General features: G+C 32.3%; 2 protein-coding genes across 5 annotated transcripts in view; one reads left to right on the top strand and one right to left on the bottom strand.

The window, feature by feature from the left end:
• The first annotated feature begins 5,552 nt into the window (after window positions 1-5,552).
• On the top strand, window positions 5,553-10,512 carry LOC132728531 (NAD(P)H-hydrate epimerase-like). Its single transcript, XM_060714168.1, has 7 exons — window positions 5,553-5,649; window positions 6,528-6,652; window positions 7,143-7,251; window positions 7,809-7,919; window positions 8,211-8,388; window positions 8,790-8,873; window positions 9,722-10,512. Exons 2-7 carry the CDS (start codon window positions 6,543-6,545, stop codon window positions 9,937-9,939), a joined length of 810 nt encoding a protein of 269 aa, XP_060570151.1. The 5' UTR covers window positions 5,553-5,649; window positions 6,528-6,542; the 3' UTR covers window positions 9,940-10,512.
• A 2,702-nt stretch (window positions 10,513-13,214) lies between these two features.
• LOC132728532 (ceramide synthase 2-like) overlaps window positions 13,215-22,927 on the bottom strand; it is a 38,423-nt gene continuing 28,710 nt past the window's right edge. For all 4 annotated transcript variants that reach the window (XM_060714169.1, XM_060714170.1, XM_060714173.1 and 1 more), the window contains exons 10-11: window positions 20,494-20,653; window positions 13,215-17,412 (exon numbers count right to left, since the gene is read on the bottom strand). In XM_060714169.1, the coding sequence (XP_060570152.1) occupies window positions 17,332-17,412; window positions 20,494-20,653 (241 nt within the window). In that variant the 3' untranslated portion in view covers window positions 13,215-17,331. The remainder of the gene's footprint in view (window positions 17,413-20,493; window positions 20,654-22,927) is intronic.

Raw genomic sequence — 22,927 nt, forward strand, 5'->3', positions numbered from 1 at the left:
ACATCGGTGGTGTTTGATTTTTCTTACCTCTCTCGATTAAAAAATATATTCATTGTATCTTATACATGTATTATCTTTATTATCTTTGTATTATCTTTTCGAAAATATTGACTAAAACGTTTACCCTATATACAAGCTATTTTAACATTAACAATAAAGTCATCCTGTACAATTGTTATATACTGTGCATATATATTAAGCGGCAGTTACATGTTTAAAGAGAAATATCATCTTCAACATACTCTTTCTTTCAAGCTTTGATATTTTCACTAGATCTGAAAGGTCTTCAGGGGTATTCCACTTTCTGTAACAGACGCCTATAAAAGGGCTTTTCCAAAAAGACATTTTATTTAAAATCATGCATTATTTAAAAAAAAACTTTCAACGTTTTTCTTAACCAAATCAGCACTTTTAGCGATAATTCTTTCCAAAATCAAGAGACCTCTTCCTAATTAAGACAGAAAAAAACCTGCATGGACATACATGTATCTTATTGTTGGTATTGATTTTGTCATTTAAATCGATAATGCAAGACTTTAGTTCTGAATCACATCTTTCAAAATAAGTTTGCTGTTTGTACGACGATTTTGTTTGTTTGTTTGTTTTGGTTTTTAGGTCACGCCGATACAATATTGGTCATATGGCGACGTTCCAGCTTTACTCGTGGAGGGAGACTTCAGGTGCCTCTCCGTGCATTATTTCAGGCACGAACGGGCACCCGAGTAGAACCACCGACGTTCCGTAAGCAAGCTGGATAGCTTACTCACATGAAAGAATCCAAAGTCCATGTGGGGATTCGAACCCACAGCGGTGAGGGGCAAGTGGTTTGAAGTCAACGATCTTAACCACTCGGTCACGGACGACAATAACTAAGTTAAATCAGAAGATTTCAATGGTTTTTCTTGAAATTAGTTTCCACTCATCACAAGTAACACTATGCAAACAAGTTATGATTTTTTGAAGTCCAATTTTTAGTGCACTCAAAAGTCTTGGTGCATTACTTTTATCTTTTTAGTATTTTAAGCATTAATATGTGTTTGATGAGACAAAATTAAAATATGTAGATAGTTAACTATGTACGGGAGGTAAATCTGCAATGCATATACATCAATCTCCACGCAATGATCTCCCCTTAATTCTTCGGTTAGGGTACTATAAAGGGAAGTAACCGCTGCGGGGATCTCTGTAGTATGTACTGTAGAGTTATTCCTCTTATTACTACACATTCGTCTTGTATGTATGTATATGTAGAGGAGAGTCTATTATAAAGAAACAAACAAACAAACAAACACATATATCTTAAGGAAAACCTGACAGAAGTGTGTACTGAACCTTTCAGGATTATCTACACATTGGCACGAAGTCAATTAATAAGCATTGTAGAATAGAATACTCCATATATCATTGAGAAGAAAAACTTACTTTCTCTCATCATTTAAATTCATTATACAGACGTGTTTTTAAATAAGATTGAGCCATGACTTATGATAAATAATTATTGTGTACTCTAAAGCACAAAGGGCGTTTGAATCTACAAAGAAAATTAAACTTAAATTTAGTAATGTGTGATAAAATAAGATTTTTTTTTATTATAGTGGGCTGTACTTTGGGATTACGTCTGTGCTTGAGGTTTACGTCTGTGCTGGGAGGTTACGTCTGTACTGAGGGTTTACGTATGTGCTGGGGTACTCTGTGCAGGGGGGGGGGGTTACGTCTGCGCTGGGGTTTTAACGTCTGTACAGGGTGTTTACATCTATATTGAGGGTTTATGTCTGTGCTGATGGTTTACGTCTGTGCTAGGGTTTTACGTCTGTAGTCTGTACTGGGGGTTTACATCTGAATTGAGGGTTTACGTCTGTGCTAGGATTTTACGTCTGTGCTGGGGTTTTTATGTCTGTGCTGGGGGTTTCACGTTTGTACTGGGGTTTATGTCTGTACTGGGTTTTTTACATCAGTAATGGAGGTTTACATCTGTGCTGGTTTTTTTTTTTATTGAGGGTTTACGTCTGTGCTAGGGTTTTACGTCTGTGCTGGGGTTTTTGATCAAACGCTTCGGACAAGTAATCTAGCTAAGGATTGTTGACTATATGTGGGTTCATTTTTAACTCGCTCAGAACATTTTGTATACGGTGTGGGCATTTGAGATATAGAGTAACAGAGCGGACACAAAGATCTCAAACATTTGCCTTGAACTAATGGCTTTTGCAACTGCATTAAACACGATTAATTAATACTCCGATGGATGAAAGAGATCTTGAGTTTGAACTGACATAAACATATCCTATAAGATACAAAGTTTGACATTATTAAAGACATACAATGTAGCTAGCGTATGAATTCGACTGAATATTATTTATCTGAAGTTTGATGGAAGGACCTGAGTAATTGTGATTGATACAATTTTGTCAGATCCTCAGTTATAATTTATTATTGAAGTAATATAAAAAAGAAGAAAAAATATGAAAAAGTATTATATGAATAGCTTAAGATGAGTGTCCCTATGCCTGACACCTTAACATGATTGTCTCGATGCCGGAAACGATTGCCCTAGAAGAAATAATTGCCCCGTAACCTAGCCGAATAAGATTGTCCTGATGGCTTAAAATTATTGATTATTGCCTCGATACAGGAACATGCTTGTCCCAATAACTAAATAATATTGTCCCGGGACGTGGACATGATTGTCCCGTACATAATTGCCCCGATACATGAACAAGATTACCTCGATACCTTAATATGTTTGCCCCGATACATGAACAAGATTGTCCCGTGGCATGTTTGCCCGGATACCTGAACTAAATATTATCCCGATACCTGAACAAGATTGCCTAGGGCATGATTGTCCTGATACCTAAAAGAAATTACCCCGTAACATGATTGTCCAGATACCGGAACATAATTGACACGCAACATGATTGTCCCAAAACCAGAACAAGATTGTCCTATGTCATATTATTGCCCCGGGAGATGATTGTCCCGATATTTGAACAAGATTGTCCGGGACATGATTGTCCCGATGCCTGAACATAATTGCTCGTAACACGATTATCCCAATCTTTGAATAAGATTGCCCCGATACCTTCATGATTTCCTCGGTACCTGAACATGTTTGACCCGATACCTGAACAAGATCACCTCGATACCTGAACATATATAATTGCCCTGATATATTAATTTACATGATTTTTCGGGGCATGATTGCCAGTCAACACCTAAACACGACTGCCTTTTATTTATTTATCTATCTATCTATCTATCTATCTATCTATCTATCTATCTATCTATCTATCTATCTATCTATCTATCTATCTATCTATCTATCTATCTATCTATCTATCTATCTATCTATCTATCTATCTATCTATCTATCTATCTATCTATCTATCTATCTATCTATCTATCTATCTATCTATCTATCTATCTATCTATCTATCTATCTATCTATCTATCTATCTATCTATCTATCTATCTATCTATCTATCTATCTATCTATCTATCTATCTATCTATCTATCTATCTATCTATCTATCTATCTATCTATCTATCTATCTATCTATCTATCTATCTATCTATCTATCTATCTATCTATCTATCTATCTATCTATCTATCTATCTATCTATCTATCTATCTATCTATCTATCTATCTATCTATCTATCTATCTATCTATCTATCTATCTATCTATCTATCTATCTATCTATCTATCTATCTATCTATCTATCTATCTATCTATCTATCTATCTATCTATCTATCTATCTATCTATCTATCTATCTATCTATCTATCTATCTATCTATCTATCTATCTATCTATCTATCTATCTATCTATCTATCTATCTATCTATCTATCTATCTATCTATCTATCTATCTATCTATCTATCTATCTATCTATCTATCTATCTATCTATCTATCTATCTATCTATCTATCTATCTATCTATCTATCTATCTATCTATCTATCTATCTATCTATCTATCTATCTATCTATCTATCTATCTATCTATCTAATCTATCTATCTATCTATCTATCTATCTATCTATCTATCTATCTATCTATCTATCTATCTATCTATCTATCTATCTATCTATCTATCTATCTATCTATCTATCTATCTTCTATCTATCTATCTATCTATCTATCTATCTATCTATCTATCTATCTATCTATCTATCTATCTATCTATCTATCTATCTATCTATCTATCTATCTATCTATCTATCTATCTATCTATCTATCTATCTATCTATCTATCTATCTATCTATCTATCTATCTATCTATCTATCTATCTATCTATCTATCTATCTATCTATCTATCTATCTATCTATCTATCTATCTATCTATCTATCTATCTATCTATCTATCTATCTATCTATCTATCTATCTATCTATCTATCTATCTATCTATCTATCTATCTATCTATCTATCTATCTATCTATCTATCTATCTATCTATCTATCTATCTATCTATCTATCTATCTATCTATCTATCTATCTATCTATCTATCTATCTATCTATCTATCTATCTATCTATCTATCTATCTATCTATCTATCTATCTATCTATCTATCTATCTATCTATCTATCTATCTATCTATCTATCTATCTATCTATCTATCTATCTATCTATCTATCTATCTATCTATCTATCTATCTATCTATCTATCTATCTATCTATCTATCTTATCTATCTATCTATCTATCTATCTATCTATCTATCTATCTATCTATCTATCTATCTATCTATCTATCTATCTATCTATCTATCTATCTATCTATCTATCTATCTATCTATCTATCTATCTATCTATCTATCTATCTATCTATCTATCTATCTATCTATCTATCTATCTATCTATCTATCTATCTATCTATCTATCTATCTATCTATCTATCTATCTATCTATCTATCTATCTATCTATCTATCTATCTATCTATCTATCTATCTATCTATCTATCTATCTATCTATCTATCTATCTATCTATCTATCTATCTATCTATCTATCTATCTATCTATCTATCTATCTATCTATCTATCTATCTATCTATCTATCTATCTATCTATCTATCTATCTATCTATCTATCTATCTATCTATCTATCTATCTATCTATCTATCTATCTATCTATCTATCTACTATCTATCTATCTATCTATCTATCTATCTATCTATCTATCTATCTATCTATCTATCTATCTATCTATCTATCTATCTATCTATCTATCTATCTATCTATCTATCTATCTATCTATCTATCTATCTATCTATCTATCTATCTATCTATCTATCTATCTATCTATCTATCTATCTATCTATCTATCTATCTATCTATCTATCTATCTATCTATCTATCTATCTATCTATCTATCTATCTATCTATCTATCTATCTATCTATCTATCTATCTATCTATTTTGCTATTATGAACTATCTACTAACTATAATCCTATCTATCTATGAATTATCTATCTGAAGTATAAATAATCTAATCTATCTAGCTAGGGTCTTTCGATTATACTTTTTTGTTTTCTTTCCGTATAATTTCGGTATGTCTGTCCGGAATGAGGACGGGTTTTACACCTTCCAAAGTTCAATGGCCGCTTCCATTCCAGTAATTCCTGCATTTTTTCCTTGAGATAGAAAAGGTAAAGTTGACTTCTGGCGATGCTGTCATTCATATTTTGTCAAATATTCAACATAATCAGTATCTTAAGATACTGGTTGTTGTATTATTGCGCTTTATTTACTTTGCAAAATATCAATTTTTACACAGTGAATAAAGTATGATAACTTTTGTTTTTTTGTTGTTTATATAACTGTTATTTGAACCATCGATGGGCAAGGTCAGCCTTTGCATTTTAATGACAAACAGTACACACACAAATGTTTGCAGTATAATGTCATGAAAATGATGTCTTTGTCAGTTGATGATGATGTGCAGTAGTGTTGAACAGTGTTTAAAGTTGGTAAACAGGTTATATCAGTATATATAACAGTAGAACAAATGATGATGATGATTAAATTTATATTTTGGGTAATGTTGATGACAAATCTAAGAACCCTAAGACAGTAAACAGGTCTTCAAGGACAGTAAACAGGTCTAGCAGTACTATAAAACCCCTTCGCTGAAGTCCCTTTAAAGATGATGATAATAATGATGATGATATGATAATGATTACAGATCTATAATGATAATTTTGTTGATGATGATGATAAAATTTAGGATTTTGATGACAAAGTGATGATGATAATGATATATAATAATAACAAATCTATGATGATGTTAATGATGATGATATTGAGATTGTTGATGAAAATAATTTGATACTAATAATGATAATTATGATTACAAATCAATGATGATGATGATTTAATTTTGGATGCAGTTGACAAATTTATGATGATGACTATTGAAGATGTTGATGATGATTATGTTTAGTATTACGATGATACATTTTGATGACAATATTTAAAGTTAAATCTGCACAAGAAATATTTATTAACTTCATATTACACATTACAGGACAACTATTTGCTGATGGTCTTATTCATACGAACAGCTAGCATACTTGCTCGTACAAATACAATTTTACATCATCTGGTGTACAGAAATATGGCGGTGAAAGTTGGAAACCTTAAATTTTTAAAGTAAGTTAAGATGTATAGACAAATTTGCATATTGACATATATACCACAACATAGTAATTGCCTTTCAGTATCTTTAGTTTTCTATTGAAAATTAATCTATTGTAGTGATTGCTTACTCTAGCTTCTTAAAAAATGTATGTTATACATGTGTTCAAACTTTTTTTCGATGATCAAATGGGAGATTTTTCTTCAAAAAGAGGGAGATTTTAGAATTTGCAATAAACAAAGAAGGAAGTTCTGACATCCAAAGTAGGGAGATTTCTTAAATTTGTGAAAATACCCCTTATTTTAAGAAAAATCTTTGAAAATATGGCTGCAAAAAGTGGGAGTCTCCTGCTAAAAAGTCAGAGAGTTCACATGTATGGTATGTTACAACTTTGAAGTTTTGGCGCATCATTTACTATCGCAAATCATTCAAATGCACAAGTCATGGGTACAATTAAAAAAAAAAAGAAAAAATAAAGAAAATGTTAATTTTGTTTAATTTTAGTCAGAAAGAGGCTCAGGACATAGATCAAGAATTATTCACAGAATATGCCTTTAGTGTTGATCAACTGATGGAGCTGGCTGGGTATAGTTGTGCTGTGGCCATAGCAAAAGTAAGTTCACAATATATATAATAATATATACATATCTTCTTGAATTATTTTTATTACACTTTTTGTTTATTGTAATTCACATTGCTTCTGTAGAGGCAGATAAAAAAAAATAAAATGACCATGTTGGAAAACATTTGTGTTTATTTAAGTTTTTAACTATTTATATGCATTTAGCACTGCAGGTTGTTTTCACTGAGGTTTAAGTCCCACAAAACACATTATAGGTCACCTGGTGACTTTCCTGTTTAACTGGTGGAGGAAGACGTCGGGTTCCGTTCCGTACATTATTTCAAGCACAAACGGGCACCTAAGTAGAACTATCTTCACTCCTTGAGCTAGCTGGATAGCTTCCTCACTTAAAAGAAACCAAAGTTCCTGTAAGGATTCAAACCCAAAACGGTTCAGGGAACATGGTTTTAAGTCATAGACCTAGAAAACTGGGCCATGGACACCCCTAGTTTTGCAAATAAAATTAATACAAGGAAGTTAAGAGGTGGTTTGATAATCTGTCTTTAATTTAGTAATTTCATAACATGCATGTATGCATATTTTTGAAGTGTTATCCTGTTGAAAAGATGACGAAAGATAATGCTGCTGTCCTTGTGTGCTGTGGGCCAGGAAATAATGGAGGTGACGGACTTGTATGTGCCAGACATCTTAAAATGTTTGTATGTATCTTTTTCTTTAGTTCAGTCAGTCTGTATTTCATTTTGTTTTGATTCAATGACGTGTACATGTATCACACAATTGCTTTAAAAGAACAATAAAATAAATTGTGTTTTAATGTTTAGTGTATTCATTTCTACCAAAGCAGCATGCCTCCAGATTCATGCAAATTTTCATGAAAATTTTGATTTTTTCTTTTGTAAACTATTTTCATGAAAATAAGCAGGAATTGGGAGGCTTTGTGCTTTAATAAATAGATTTTTATATATTTTTTTCCTGTGTTTTTCTTTCAGGGATATAACCCCACAATATATTATCCAAAGAGGCCGAATAAACCTTTATTTAATGGTCTATTTAAACAATGTGAAGGTTTAGAAATGCCTTTCCTGTCAACGTTCCCATCAGGATCGCAGTCAGTTACAGACTCGTATAACTTCATTGTTGATGCCTTATTCGGGTTCAGCTTTAAAGGTGTGTGGAACCTATTTTTTCTTTATAATTGTAAAGAGCTTGAACTTTTGTTTACATTCTTTGTAACTTTTAAGCTTGTCTGTTTCCAAGAGAAGGTCAAGCTATTATGATTATTATTGTTGTTTTTGCGCAAAAATGTAGCCCATTATTCAAAAGGTATCAACATGAAACTTGAAATACTTTCTTTGCATGACAAGGTGCAGTTGTTACACAAGGGGACATAATTCTGAAAGCAATTTTTTTTAAGTTATGCCCCTTTTTAACTTGAATTTTTGTCAAAAGTGTTGATTTTAGCAGATGAGTGTTTTAGCACCGCATGTGTCTTTTTTATCAGTTCTTGACCCATAATTGAAAGGCAATTAGCTATATAGTTGATTCAGTCCGATGGTCTATGGTTCCAGGTCCTGTCAGGCCAGAATTTGCCCCTGTAATGGAAACTTTGAAGAATACTGAGTCACCAATCTGTAGCATAGATGTTCCATCAGGTATGTATATTCGCTTCAAATTGTGTTTGTTGTTTTCATTTTTAACTGAGAACTCTTTGTTCCATAATGGTTAACTTTTATGAAACCTGTCACATGTCATTTTTCACAATTCATAAAAACAACATTTCTGTACCCACATTTGATTTGATTACACAGAACAAATTATAGCATTTCTTGGTAACCCAATGTGACCTAATACCATAAATACCTCATGTGACATTACTAAATGTTACTCCATTTAAAAGGATACACTTTTGATGTCAATGTATCTACATATACAAGACATACACAAATTGTCTTAAAATTCTCAACACAGTTAATTTTTACTTTGTAAAAATTCAGAGATACTGCAAAATATTTGATGTCTGCCTTCATTAACGATGTTTCAACTTTCTCCACCATTCATGGCTACTGATGGGCATCCCATTTTCGTTATATTTCTTTCGTCATGTAATACATATTCATGGACTTTTTTTGGGTTTTTTTTATAGCCCATATTCGGTCATATTCCCAATTGAAAATAGTATATTACTTTCCCAATCCACAGGAACGAATTCCCAATCAAAAGTTACAAAATAAAAATATTGAATTACAAATTCTAAAATCTTTTAAAATAAGGGCTTTTTCATGGTTATAGTGCTTAAACATATGAAAATGCCATCCTAGACAGTGATTCTTTAAATTCATTATAATTAATCACTGCAAAATTAAAGTAATGCTTTTTTTCCCAATTTTTATCAAAACACGCTGAAATTCCCAATTCTATTAGTATTGGTCATGTTCCAAAATCCTAGAAAAAACCCCTGATATTTCTGGTATGTGTCTAATTTTCACCTATTTTCTTCCAGGCTGGGATATTGAGACAGGTGATGAGAATGGAATAAAGCCAGACATGCTTATCTCCCTTACTGCTCCGAAAATTTGTGCCAAGTTATTCCAAGGAAAACATCATTATCTCGGAGGACGTTTTGTGCCGAAAAATCTTGAACAGAAATACGCGTTAAATTTACCATCGTACCCAGGCACTGAGTGTGTAATTGAACTTGAAATGGAAAGAAATAGTTAGCACGCCGACATGATTTCAAGTCTGCTCTCAAATAATAAACATTGTTATTATTCTGTATGAGTTTTATCACATACCTGTAAAATATGCAAGAATTGAAAAAGATGTACATGTAAAATCAGTGTAGAGCAAATAGTGTACATGTATGATCAAAATTGAACAGTAAGTCACCATTACAGGCATGCCACTGATTCGTAACTGCAAGAAGCAGAAGTATTATAATACTGCACGTTTGTAACGTCGCTTTTCATTGGATAATCGTGATGTTTATAAAGTTTTATAAACACGGCTGCTGCCGATTAATAAAGAAATCTTGCTTTATTCCTCTAAACATGATGCTTGCTGTCTTATAAATTTGTTTTAAATGTTTCTGACAGGTTATATGGCTGTTTATAAAGGTTGTTTGCAATATAACCCTTGCCTAGCGACTCCGGTTATATATACAAACAACCGTTTATATAGGTCCATATAATCTGTCAAAAATCTTTATAACTATTAATATCAGTAGCAGTGCCTAGTGCTTGTCTAGAAAATACATTATTAAATACATTGTATTTGTGTCCTTTGAATTAACAATGTCTTTTCATTTAACAAGTATGCCCTTTGGATTGTCTTCTTATTTGGGACAGTTATATATATATATATATACTTATAATATTATTGATTGTTGTAAGCCACACTGCCCTCCCCATCTTCCCCGAATTAAAAATGTCTTTTTCTTTAGGATAGTTGTAAATAAAATTGTAAAGTGTTTCAAATAATAACCTTTTTTTAGCTCACCAGAGCCGAAGGCTCAGGGTGAGCTATTAGTATCAAAGGGGGATGCTCCAGCGTCCGTCGTCATGCGTCAACAATCGTCTTCTTCTCTGAAACTACTGGGCATATTTACTTCAAATTTGGTCTGTAGCATCCTTGTGACAGTCACACTTGAATTTGCTCATGTCATTCCAATTGGTCCCTTTTAGGGGTCAGCAGAGCTAAAAATAGAAAAACCTTTAAACATCTTCTTCTACAGAACTAATTGATGGATGATCACCAAACTTTGTCTGTAGCATTCCCGGTAGTCTTTTATCAAGTTTGCTCATATTAATTTTATTGGCCCCTTTTAGGGGTCAGTAGGGCTAAAAATAGAAAAACCTTTAAACATCTTCTTCTACAGAACTAATGGATGGATGATCACCAAACTTTGTCTGTAGCATTCTTGGGTAGTCTTTTATCAAGTTTGCTCATATGAATTTGATTGGCCCCTTTTAGGGGCCACTAAAGCTAAAAATAGAAAAACCTTTAAACGTCTATTTCTACAGAAATAATTGATGGATGATCACCAAACTTTGTCTGTAGCATTCATAGGTAGTCTTTTATCAGGTTTGCTAATATTATTTTGATTGGCCCCTTTTAGGGGTCTCTAGAGCTAAAAATAGGAAAACCTTTAAACATCTTCTCCTACAGAACTAATTGATGGATGATCACCAAACTTTGTCTGCAGCATTCTTGGGTAGTGTTTTATCAAGTTTGCTCATATTAATTTGATTGGCCCCTTTTTGGGGCCGCTAAAGCTAAAAATAGAAATACGGTTAAATGTCTATTTCTAGAGAACTAATTGATGGATGATCACCAAACTTTGTCGGTAACATTGTTGGGTAGTCTTTAATCAAGTTTGCTAATATTATTTTGATTGGCCCCTTTTAGGGGTCTCTAGGGCTAAAAATAAAAAAACCTTTAAACACCTTCTCCTACAGAACTAATTGATGGATGATCACCAAATTTTGTCGACAGCATTCTCAGGTAGTCTTATCAAGTTTGCTCATATTAATTTGATTGGCCCCTTTTAGGGGCCACTAAAGATAAAAAAGAAATACTGTTAAATGTCTATTTCTAGAAAACTAATGATGGATGATCACCAAACTTTGTCTGTAGCATTCTTGGGTAGTCTTTTATCAAGTTTACTTATATTATTTTGATAGGCTCCTAAAGGGGCCTCAAAAGCTAAAAATAGAAATACCTTTAAATGTCTATTTCTACAGAACTAATTGATGGATGATCACCAAACGTTGTCTGTAGCATTCTTGGGTAATCTTTTATCAAGTTTGCTCACATTAATTTGATTGGCGGCCTTTTAGGGGCCGCTAAAGCTAAAAATAGAAAAACCTTTAAACATCTCCTACTTCAGAACCAATTGATGGATGATGCCCAAACTTTTCTGTAGCATTCTTGGGTACTCTTTTATCAAGTTTGCTTATATTAATTTGATTAGCCCCTTTTAGGGGCCAGTAAAGCTAAAAATAGAAAAAACCTTCAAACATCATTCCTACTGAAATAATTGATAGATGGTCACCAATTTTTGTAGCATTCTTAGGTAGTCTTTTATCAAGTTTGCTCATATTAATTTGATTAGCCCCATCTAAGCTAAAGCTTAAATGCCCCAGGTCATGGCATTTCTTCAAATTATTGTTTAAACATATTCTATGCTCAAGTTTAATATGAGAATATATTGACATTCCAACACTGAAAAGCAGTTGTTTCTGGTGAGCGACTCAGAGCCATTATGGCCCTCTTGTTTGGCGACATATTCTTGGATCTCTCCCATTGTATGAGAATTATCATAGTTTTTATCATTTTTTTTATAAAAATCATGACCTTTACTCATGCAATCAAATGTAGCTTGCCACAAGGAATTTTGATATATCATATGTTATAATTTTCTTAGCTTGGCAATAAGCGTCGTCATGATCCTTTTTTTTCTTTTTTTTTTAATGCCACTCTGTACATGAAATTTCAGACAGATGTACATGTAAAAACTGTTTTATAGTTTTTTCTGATGTACATTTTGTATGCCGCAGAACTAAAATCTATGTCAAAATCCGTGCGGATGCGCAGGCTGGTCTGGATCCATGCTGGTCGCAAACGCACTATGTTGGTTTTGTCATGGCGCGGCTCATATATAGAATTGATTGAATTGCAAGAACCTGACAGGAATTCACTTGCAAACAAAAGAAATGTTTATGCATATTCTCAATTCAATATTGAAATAAGGACAAAACTTCTCAAAGTTTTGTATAATTTATTACAAGAAAATGTTAACCAAAATCTGCTCACAATTAATACATGCATACTAATTAATTTTAAGTTTCTAAATTTAAATATGAATTTTAGATCTTAAAATATTTTTTTGTGTCAGATCTAAAGATGTTAATATTATAAATTACTGAATTTAGTTTGTTAATATTTTAAATTAGGCTGACAAACACAGTTGATTAAAACAAAAACAAGAAACAAAACATTTTGACATTTAGTTTATTTTCTCCAAATACAAAGGTGCAATTTAATGAATTAAAGAATAACAAAATTATAGAAATGTAGTGATGGAGATATGAAATAAGTTTTAAAAAAAGTGATATCACATTTTAACAGATAAAAAGAAAACAAGAAATCCCTCAAAATTAACTCTCAAAGAGTAAAAACATTTTATATTCAATATAAACTTGGTAAAACTTAGTAAAAAATACCCCCAAAAATGAATAAAAGTAAAGAATACATAAGGATCAATCTGATTAAAGTTAAGATCTTAAAGCGGACTGTTATTTAGAGCTAATTTTTTATCAGATTGGCATAAGGATTTACAGTTCTCTGCAACATTCAATGATTTTTTTCTCCGAATTTACAAAAAATGAACCCTTTTTCCTGTCTTTAAAATGAAGTTGATAAATTCTACTTCAAATATTTCTAATCATTTTCACAATTCTGTAAAACAAATAAATAAATTTTACTTCTCCAAAACACTTCAGACGTAGACAAATTTGTAAATATTTACCGGAGATAAACTAAGGAGATATGTTATTTCTTTAAAAGTAAAATTGCATATAAAATAATTCACATATATTTATATCTTGAAAACAAACATAACTAAATACACAATGGCTGTATTAATTCTCATATTGGTGCACACAAGGTTAATAAGCAAGTATGACGGGTATCAATAAATAAAATAGAAAGGGGGTAAAGTGTCTGCCTCTCAACCTATGGGTTCGAGCCCTAATCGGATCACGACCACGTTTCTTCATATGACACCAGTACTGGTTGCTTCCAGGAAGCGGACTCGATAGTTTAAATAAATGAGCCGCGTCACGACAAAACCAACATAATGGGTTTGCGACCAGCATGGATCCAGACCAGCCTGCGCATCCACGCAGTCTGATCAGGATCCATGCTGTTCGCTTACAAACCCTATTACAAGTAGAGAATCTGATAGCGAACAGCGTGGATCCTGATCAGACTGCGCGGATGCGCAGGCTGGTCTGGATCCATGCTGGTCGCAAACCCATTATGTTGGTTTTGTCGTGACACGGCTCAAATATGTTTAAACCAATAAACAAGATGGCTCATTGTATCTTAACTTCGTTGATGAACTTATGATTTTATATGACTCTTATTTACAAAGCAGTGTCATGACGTCAGAACCCTTAACCTGTAGTAATTGAGGAATTGCTTTTTAATGCTTTAATTTAGAAAAGTTCATTAAACGTTTAAAAGGGATTTTGGTGTCAGTATCGAGCCTGATCAGACTACACGAGCCTGGTCAGACTGCACAGATGTACTGACTGGCCTGGCTCTATACTGGTGGCAAAGACTAAGCCTTTTTGGTTCCAGCAGGTTAGGGGTTAAGGTTACAAAGTCCCGCTTAAAGGCCCATTACGCCTCAGAAATGAATAAATATTTACTTCTTCAGAAAGGTAAAACATAAGTTTTAATATAGTTTAAATAATGGCTTTAGCGCATGTTAGATGCTTGTTACCTGAATTAAATAGCGCTTAATGTACATGATGTAAAATAACATGTAATAAAAGCAGCAAAATGTAAACAAAACAGATTTTCAAGTTCTGTACAAAATACTAAATCGTTGTAAATGTACTATTTGCCAAAAAGGAACAGAAGACGAAGACAACTTAGGTAATTGGCCAATGAGTAACTTGTTGAAAACTATAAAACAATACCAAAAATAAAAAGATTTTGAGAAAAAAAATAAAAGCGTTTCTTGGTCCTAAAGGGCCTTTAATGAATAAAAAAGCAAGCAGAGCTATTCAAAAGATATCAAACAGAATTGTAAAAAGGGTTCAATATCAAGTTGTAAAAACGTGAGGTAGGGAAAAGATGCTGGTATGTCTACTTATAGTACTTATGAATAAGAATGCAATACGTACTATTATAGAACGTGTGCAAAAACCTCATACAAAAATAAATATGATAATGAATAGTGATAAAAATAGAAACATGACATAATTAAATCGGCACCGACCGGGTAGAACATACGTATGGGTAAGAGTTTGTCTACATTAAGAGAATCGGAGCACATAATTTAGATGGAACTGTTGCTTATAACAAATAAAACATCTAAAAGCAATGGGAAGGGGGATAGATATATAAAAAGCTTGATAAAAATAAATAACCTGGTAAATTGTGCAAGCATTAGATCAAAAAAGAAATAGGTTAATAATTTTATGATTACACTTAGGAACATATAAACAACAAAATAAATTCTGCTTCAAAAATACTTTTGGAATGAGATGAAATAAATGGAGGATATTGAATGAGTGAAAGTTCAATACTGAATTTTTGCACGAGTTGAATAAAATTATATTATGCGAGCCTCTGGCGAGCATAATATTATTTTATTCAATGAGTGCAATAAATTCAGTAATGAACTTACACGAATTTAATATTTTGTTTATCACATACCCAAAATAAAGACCGTTTAAAGCGAAATAAGAATTATTTTTCATTGACGCGCCTATAGTATAACGCTAACATTTAGCGCGTCTTTACACTATGTTTGTATAACGCTAATGACGTCACGTCAAAATATATGCACGGTCGTGCAATACCATATTTACGGAGTCGCAAAATCGGCACGGGTGTGTGATAAATTTCGTTACGGCGTCGAAAGTGATCTTTCACAGAAGAATGTAACGTGAACATTACGCGACGCCATCGAACACGATTTCTTATTGACATCAATAATGTAACATCCGAGTGACGTAACGTCATCCACAAAGTTACGTTAAATGTTACGTCAACATGGCTTAATGTCATTGACCACGATTTTCTATAGGGAAAAACACAATAAAAAACACATATTTACATCAAATAAATTCATTGGAATGGCAACAACATGAAACAGCTCGCACAGCACGATATGGTCGGCATGACGTCACTTCCATAATGACCGATCTAACAAATGGTGACGTCAAACACAAAATCCTTCATTATTCTAGTAATAAACATCTGACTTTAATTTCATAAAGTCGTCATCAAACCATGTTTATGCCAGGTATAACCATGGCATACGGTTTCTGTTCATAAAACTAGATAACGAAAGGTTAAAAATATGTCCCTTTGGACCTGGAACAGTCCCGCGTCAATCAAAAGTAAAGGGAAGTAACTGGTATCGATTTACAAGAAAAGCTCATCCCCGCATACGTAAAATAACGTCGCGCTTTCATTAATAAAATACACCAATTAATTTCTATTAAATTAGCGGCTAATTGGCAAAGCCGTTTGAGTAAAGCGCTGGTGATGATGGTATTGAAAAATATAGCTCTATGAAAGTCCTTCAATTTGTAGACATGATGCACGATGCATATGCATTACCTCCTGCACGTACAATACAAACTCTAACGAAGGTCTAAAATATATATCTATTTTATGTATGCTTCTACTATTAAACATATTTCTAACTGAATGAATTTTGATTAATATTCAATTGCATTTTATAGATCAAAACGAGAAGCCGACAACAGCCGCCCCAATACGTTTTAACATGAAACCCCGCTAGTTAAGTCTTAAGTCATTTTGGACTTAAAAAATAGCATTTTAGGATAGAGGGCAAAAAATGAATATCATAAAACTGTTAAAAATGTAAAATGTTGGTAAATTATATCATTTTCTCCCACATTTTGCATGTGTGTGGTTTTTTTTCAATCCATGGAAGGGAGCGGGGCACCCTTTCCAAACCCATCCTTTTTATTTAGATATATATTAAATTTAATGTCAAAAATTGCCTGTAACGCAACTCCAATTAATTATTATTACATACTATATTACATTCTTGCATATCAGACTGGATAATCTACTGTTTACACCGGTGCTAGAAAAAAAAACAACAGTCTTACAGTCCGGTGTGAGATAAATAAAACAAAATGTTAACCTTTTTAAAGGTTACCTTAAATACATATAATGAAATACTTATTAACATTTGATTTACAAGTTCATAATCTACTCTTGGAGGAAACAGAAATGCCTCCGACATACGCTCAATTCTTTCTAAGAATTATCTTACATAACATATTTTCCATGAAAGTAAATAACAATTATACAATTTATCCTAAACAATTATTTTGGTTAAGATTTTCCGTTCGCCACTGCAGCACCGTTCTCTTGTGGACTTTCTTCTGTCTCCGTGTCGCTCCTCGTGTCTGTTACCTAAAAATAGAAAACAAACATACGTGATATGACGTCATAGAAAAATATTTCCGTTAGATAATGGGCCTATTACGTCAAAGATATACGGGTTAAGGTGCTAGGCGGAAATGATTTTTTTTTTCATTCTCCATTTCAAACAATATGATACGAAAGCAGTTTCTTATTCATAGGCAAGGTCTCTGATTTTTTTTGTCTCATGTAAGCTCCTAAAATAATTATTAACATTCGGAAAAACTATTAAAAAACGTGAACGTAACTTGCAGAAGCAAAAAACACGTCTTCGAGGAGGGAACAGTTTTCCGCTTTGCATATATAACACATACAATGTTGCACGCGATATCTTAAAATGGCGTCGCATACCATGTGGTTCGGAAACCCTGTTACAGTGATCCCAGTAACGTCTTTATTTATAATGCTGCAAAAATGATCAAGTTACAAGTAATATACTTGCGTATTTCAACTTCCAAGCTTGGAAAATGAACATTAATTCATAATATATTTGCGTGAATATATTTACACTTGGGATTATACGTTCTGGAGAATATATACGAATAATAAACTTTGCAACTACATTGTAAATGCTTTGAACAAAGAAAACAAGCAACATATGTTTTCAAATGGAAAAGATTAAAGATAACTTTCGTTATTAGATCAACAGATTCAGCATTTTGTTGCCATATTGTTGTTGTACATAATGAGAAAAAACCCACAGAGATATTCTATTGATGATTAACTAATCGGTCCATGTTCTTTGTATAAATATTCGTTTACAATATGCCTCAGAATTCCATATTTATGTTTAATGTTTTAATAATGGATTTAGAGCATGTTAGATATTTAACAGCTAAAGAAAGAAGCGCTGAATGTGCAGTAATGTGTTGTCATGGCAGCAAAATTTAAACAAAATAGTATTTTGTCTTCAATACAATATGCAAATTTACTATAATTATGCCAACAAAGCAAAAGAAGCAAAGATAGTTCATTTACATGTATATGGCAAATGAGTATTTTTTTTGAAACTGTGACAAGATATTAAAGATTTAAAGCTTTTGTGGAATAAAATGACAGCATTTTTGAGGAATAATGGGCCTTTAAACTTTTTTTCCGCAGCTATTCTTTTTAACCAGATTATGTCTGAATGAGACATTTAATAATATATATGAACGCTGTATAGAGATTGCCAAGCTAGTGTTTGATATTACAAAATTTATCAGGCAAAGATTAGAAATAAATTTCTTTTTCGTGCCGAGCCTTTCATGTTTGTCGCGCTGAGCCTGATAAATTTTATAAGATCAGACACTTGTTTAGTATTCTATTGATCAACTTTGTTTTTTAATATGCGTGTCTTCCTTTAAATTTCAAATGAAACAAAAACCAGTAAACGAACAAACGTTCAATTTGCATTCAATTCACTAAATTGAAATTCTATTTAAGACCTTTTACAGTTGAAAAAATTATCTAAGATAAGTGAAAATAAATATATAGATTTTGACTCATGGTATAGCCCTATCCGAGAGTATTGAAATCCTTCAACACGTGGCATGCTGGGAAAATTGTCGTCTGCTTAAAAGTCGTCTGCTTAAACATTGAATTAAGTGTAATTTTCAAAATGAAAAACAGGTGACTGTTGACCAGCTTGATCACTGAGAAAACGCTGCTCAAGGTCCTTGGCAAAGACTTTTGCAAACATTTTCCGTCTACTAATGGTTGACAATTTACGTACTATTCCAAATTCAAAGCGAGACAATCTCATTTACATTTAGCATTGAAATTGTTACAGCGATTGTGTATGCCGGCGGCAACATATTTTACATATGCGACCAGTGCAGACCAAGATCAGCCAGCACATCCGGTCCGTGTCGTCTGATCATGAACGGCACTGTCGCTATTCAGTCAGAACAGTTTTAGAATATTTTCACTAAAACATTGAAAGGTTTAAAATAATTGAAGTTTTTTTCCATATTGAATGACAGACAGGTTCATTTTAGATATTTATGATAGTAAGTTCACTTTTCGCTCGAAATGTACATGTTTATTCAGTACTGAATAAAACTTTATGCTGTTCTCATGGCAACGAATAAAATGCCGCTGCATCGATCAGTTGCATGACAAGTAATATAATTTCAAATAAAATCTTTGTAAGTGATACCTCTATAATATAATAATAGTTCAAAAGATAATTTAATTTATATTTTATGCATCAAAGGAAGGTCTCTTAATGGTAAGTTATTTATATTTTACTTTACTGTCTCAGAGATGCATAAGTGACATATTAATCATATCAATCATATCAGTTATTGTGAAGCGATCGAAATCCATAGAAACAAAAATTCCTTTGAACTATGTTCTCAAATAACGGTGTCTTAAATGATTCACATATTCATATACGCAAAAATTTACATGAAAGAAAATATGATTTTTTTATACAAAGGTATAAGTTGATTTATAGAATTTTAACTCTAAAAAAAATTAACATTTATAAAAAGGCTGAAGAATTACGGACAACAGGAACACGAATACCTATCGTGTTTTAATTTGGCTTCCGTTCGGGCAATTTCTTTATATTTCTCGTATTTCAACTTCCCTTTCCTTCGGACAATTTCTTAATATTTATCGTATTTTAACTTTTTCTTCCCTTTGGACAATTTCTTAATATTTATCGTATTTTAACTTTTACTTCCCTTTGGACAATTTCTTAATATTTATAGTATTTTAACTTTTACTTCCCTTTGGACAATTTCTTAATATTTATCGTATTTAAACTTTAACTTCCCTTTGGACAATTTCATTATATCTATTGTATTTTAATTTGGCTTCCCTTCAGACAATTTCATAATATTTATCGGATTTTAACTTATCTTCCTTTCGGACAATTTTTAAATATTTATCGGATTTTAACTTTACTTCCCATCAGACAATTTCTTGACATTTATCGTTTTTTAACTTTTCTTCCCTTCGGAAATTTTTAAATTTTTATCGTATTTTAATTTGGCTTCACTTTGGACAATTTTTAAATATTTATCTATTTTGATTTAGCTTCCCTTCGGACAATTTCTTAATAATTATCGGATTTTAACTTACCTCCCCTTCGGACAATTTCTTGATGACGGCTTTTATGAGATGGTACGTCCACATAAATCCAAGGGCAAGGAGTAGGTACAAGAAAAAGTTGAAAAAATAATTGAAGAACGTTGGTTCCCCAAACACTGTCATAATCTCAAACGTTGTGCTGTATAAAATTCTGAAAATAAAAAATATTAAATCGAATTTTTATTATCAATAAAACTATGATTGACTATAACTTCATCCGATTAAATGTGTTACTACTGTACGTCTGCAAAGCAGCACGCTTTTATACGGTTGTTGTAGAAAAGGTTTCGCTCTACAAAGGTTATGTTCATTGTAAAGTCTTTTTTTGGGAAAAAAACTCTTTTTTTAGGAAAAAAAACAACACCTTTTTTTGGGGAAAAAATTACTTTTCTTAAGGAAAAATTACTCTTATTTTTGGGGAAAAATTACCTTTTCACTGGGAAAAATTACTTTTCTTTGGGAAAAATTACTTTTCATTGGGAAAAATTCATACGGTAGTATTTGCACGTTTAAAGGCTTATGACGCGTTTGAAATGGGATATTTTTTTTCCTATTTAAAAGGGACAAATATGTGCTTAATAATAATGGGTTTTAAGCATATATAAGATGCTTAAAACGCCTATAGTAAGTATAGTAGGTACATGCAGCGCTGATTGCGAAGTAATATGTTATAGTTCTGACAAAGGTATTTAACGTAAATAAAGTGGTATTTTTACTCGATTCATTTTTTACTTAATAGTCAAAATGCTACATCACTTCATAACTGCATTAATTCCAAGATAAAATAGTAGCAGAAAATAGTTCAGCTTTAAAGCCACTAAGTTCTTTTTTCCCATAAATTGTAAAAGGGCGCCATTAAGTTTTAAAGAAATGAAAATAATTTTTTTCGTTAATTGGGCCTTCGTTTTTATAAGAAAATACCATAGTATTTATGTACATTGAGAAAGATCAAAGGAAGTCGGCATTGATAGGTCACTACACCCCCACTCCCATCCCCCTAAAATAAGATACATATATATACTAATAATATATGTATTCTTTTGGGGGTTTGGGGTAATGACCTATCCACGCGCCGAACATCTGTGATACAGATATGCACTGTATTCTGTAAACATTTTTTTTTTCAAAACTGGATATCTATGGTAGTAAAAACTGCTTCCAATATCGCCCACATAGCTTTACTGATACGCATTTACAATTAAATAACCCAATTTACTGATTCTGCCAATCCAGAGTTTAATTGAACAGTTTCTAATTGGGAAGAATGGAATCAAACAGCACAATACATCTAATCATCATCTACTGATAGTATAAATGATTAAATTATGAACAATTTGCAGAACTTTATTCTGTTATCGTAATGAAAACTGGAATAGGAAAAAAAACAACAGTAGATTAACTGGAAAGTGAAAAGATCGATGGCGCGTTAGGAGTCACGTGATCTAAATCACGTGATTTAAATCACGTGATTTAATCATAAAATCAATTCTGTCCGGCTGCACTGTAGACTGGTAGATGGAATTTAAAGTTGCATCTGTCTTGCATGTACATACATGCAGTTTTGAAACAGAGAAATTTATCGTCTTCGTTTGGCACACAGAATGGTGGGCGGGGAGGTGTCTCTTTGATCTTTGCCAGCGCGTGAATGCGTCAAAGATGCGTCCCTATGATTTGTTAACAAGGTCACCGTAGAAATTAATTTTTAAAATGAATTTGATAAAACCGTCGGACATTATTTAATTGATTATCTAAATAAAAAACATTCTTAAAATTAATCTATTTCAGAAAAAAAGTCTCTAAAGGAGCAAAATTCTATTATTAGACTTGTCTTTAGTTCTCTATTCTTTCCCATGATAAAAAATAGTTTGTTTGTTGATCACTTGTACATAAAATATGTATACTGTTGGAAAAAGATATGTTTAAACCAATTTTCTAAAAACCTGTTTTCAGTGGATTACTCCGAAGAGCGACCGGCTAGATTATGTATGATACATGTACGTGCCGATAACGTGTTTCACATTTCTGTACTTATCTTATTCGTTTTGTTGGGTCAAATTACAAACGGTATTATCTATGTAACGTGATGAATCGTAACTTTTCTTCCTCTTAATTTTTCTTCTTTAAAAAAAGGCGAAAATAATAAGGGTATGACTCGGTCTACAAATTTTGCTTATTGCAAAAATACTTTTTAAATAAAATGTACTTAGAGAAGTGATTTGTACGTTAAGTAAGGGGTGGTTCGCTGACCAGTACTGACCACTTTGGACAGGGAGAATAGTAAAATGGGGTTATTCTTATTATTGGGGCCCGAAAAAAAGATTGATTGCAAGATTAACAAGATATGTTTGTAAAACATGTATGCCCCCTATCAGCAGCCAATTAGTCATGTGATAAGGTTATTATGCATGACTTCTGACCCAGTGAT

This window comes from Ruditapes philippinarum, unplaced genomic scaffold, assembly GCF_026571515.1.
Source record: "Ruditapes philippinarum isolate M1 unplaced genomic scaffold, ASM2657151v2 ctg5821_1_1_1_1, whole genome shotgun sequence".
NCBI classification, from domain to species: domain Eukaryota; kingdom Metazoa; phylum Mollusca; class Bivalvia; order Venerida; family Veneridae; genus Ruditapes; species Ruditapes philippinarum.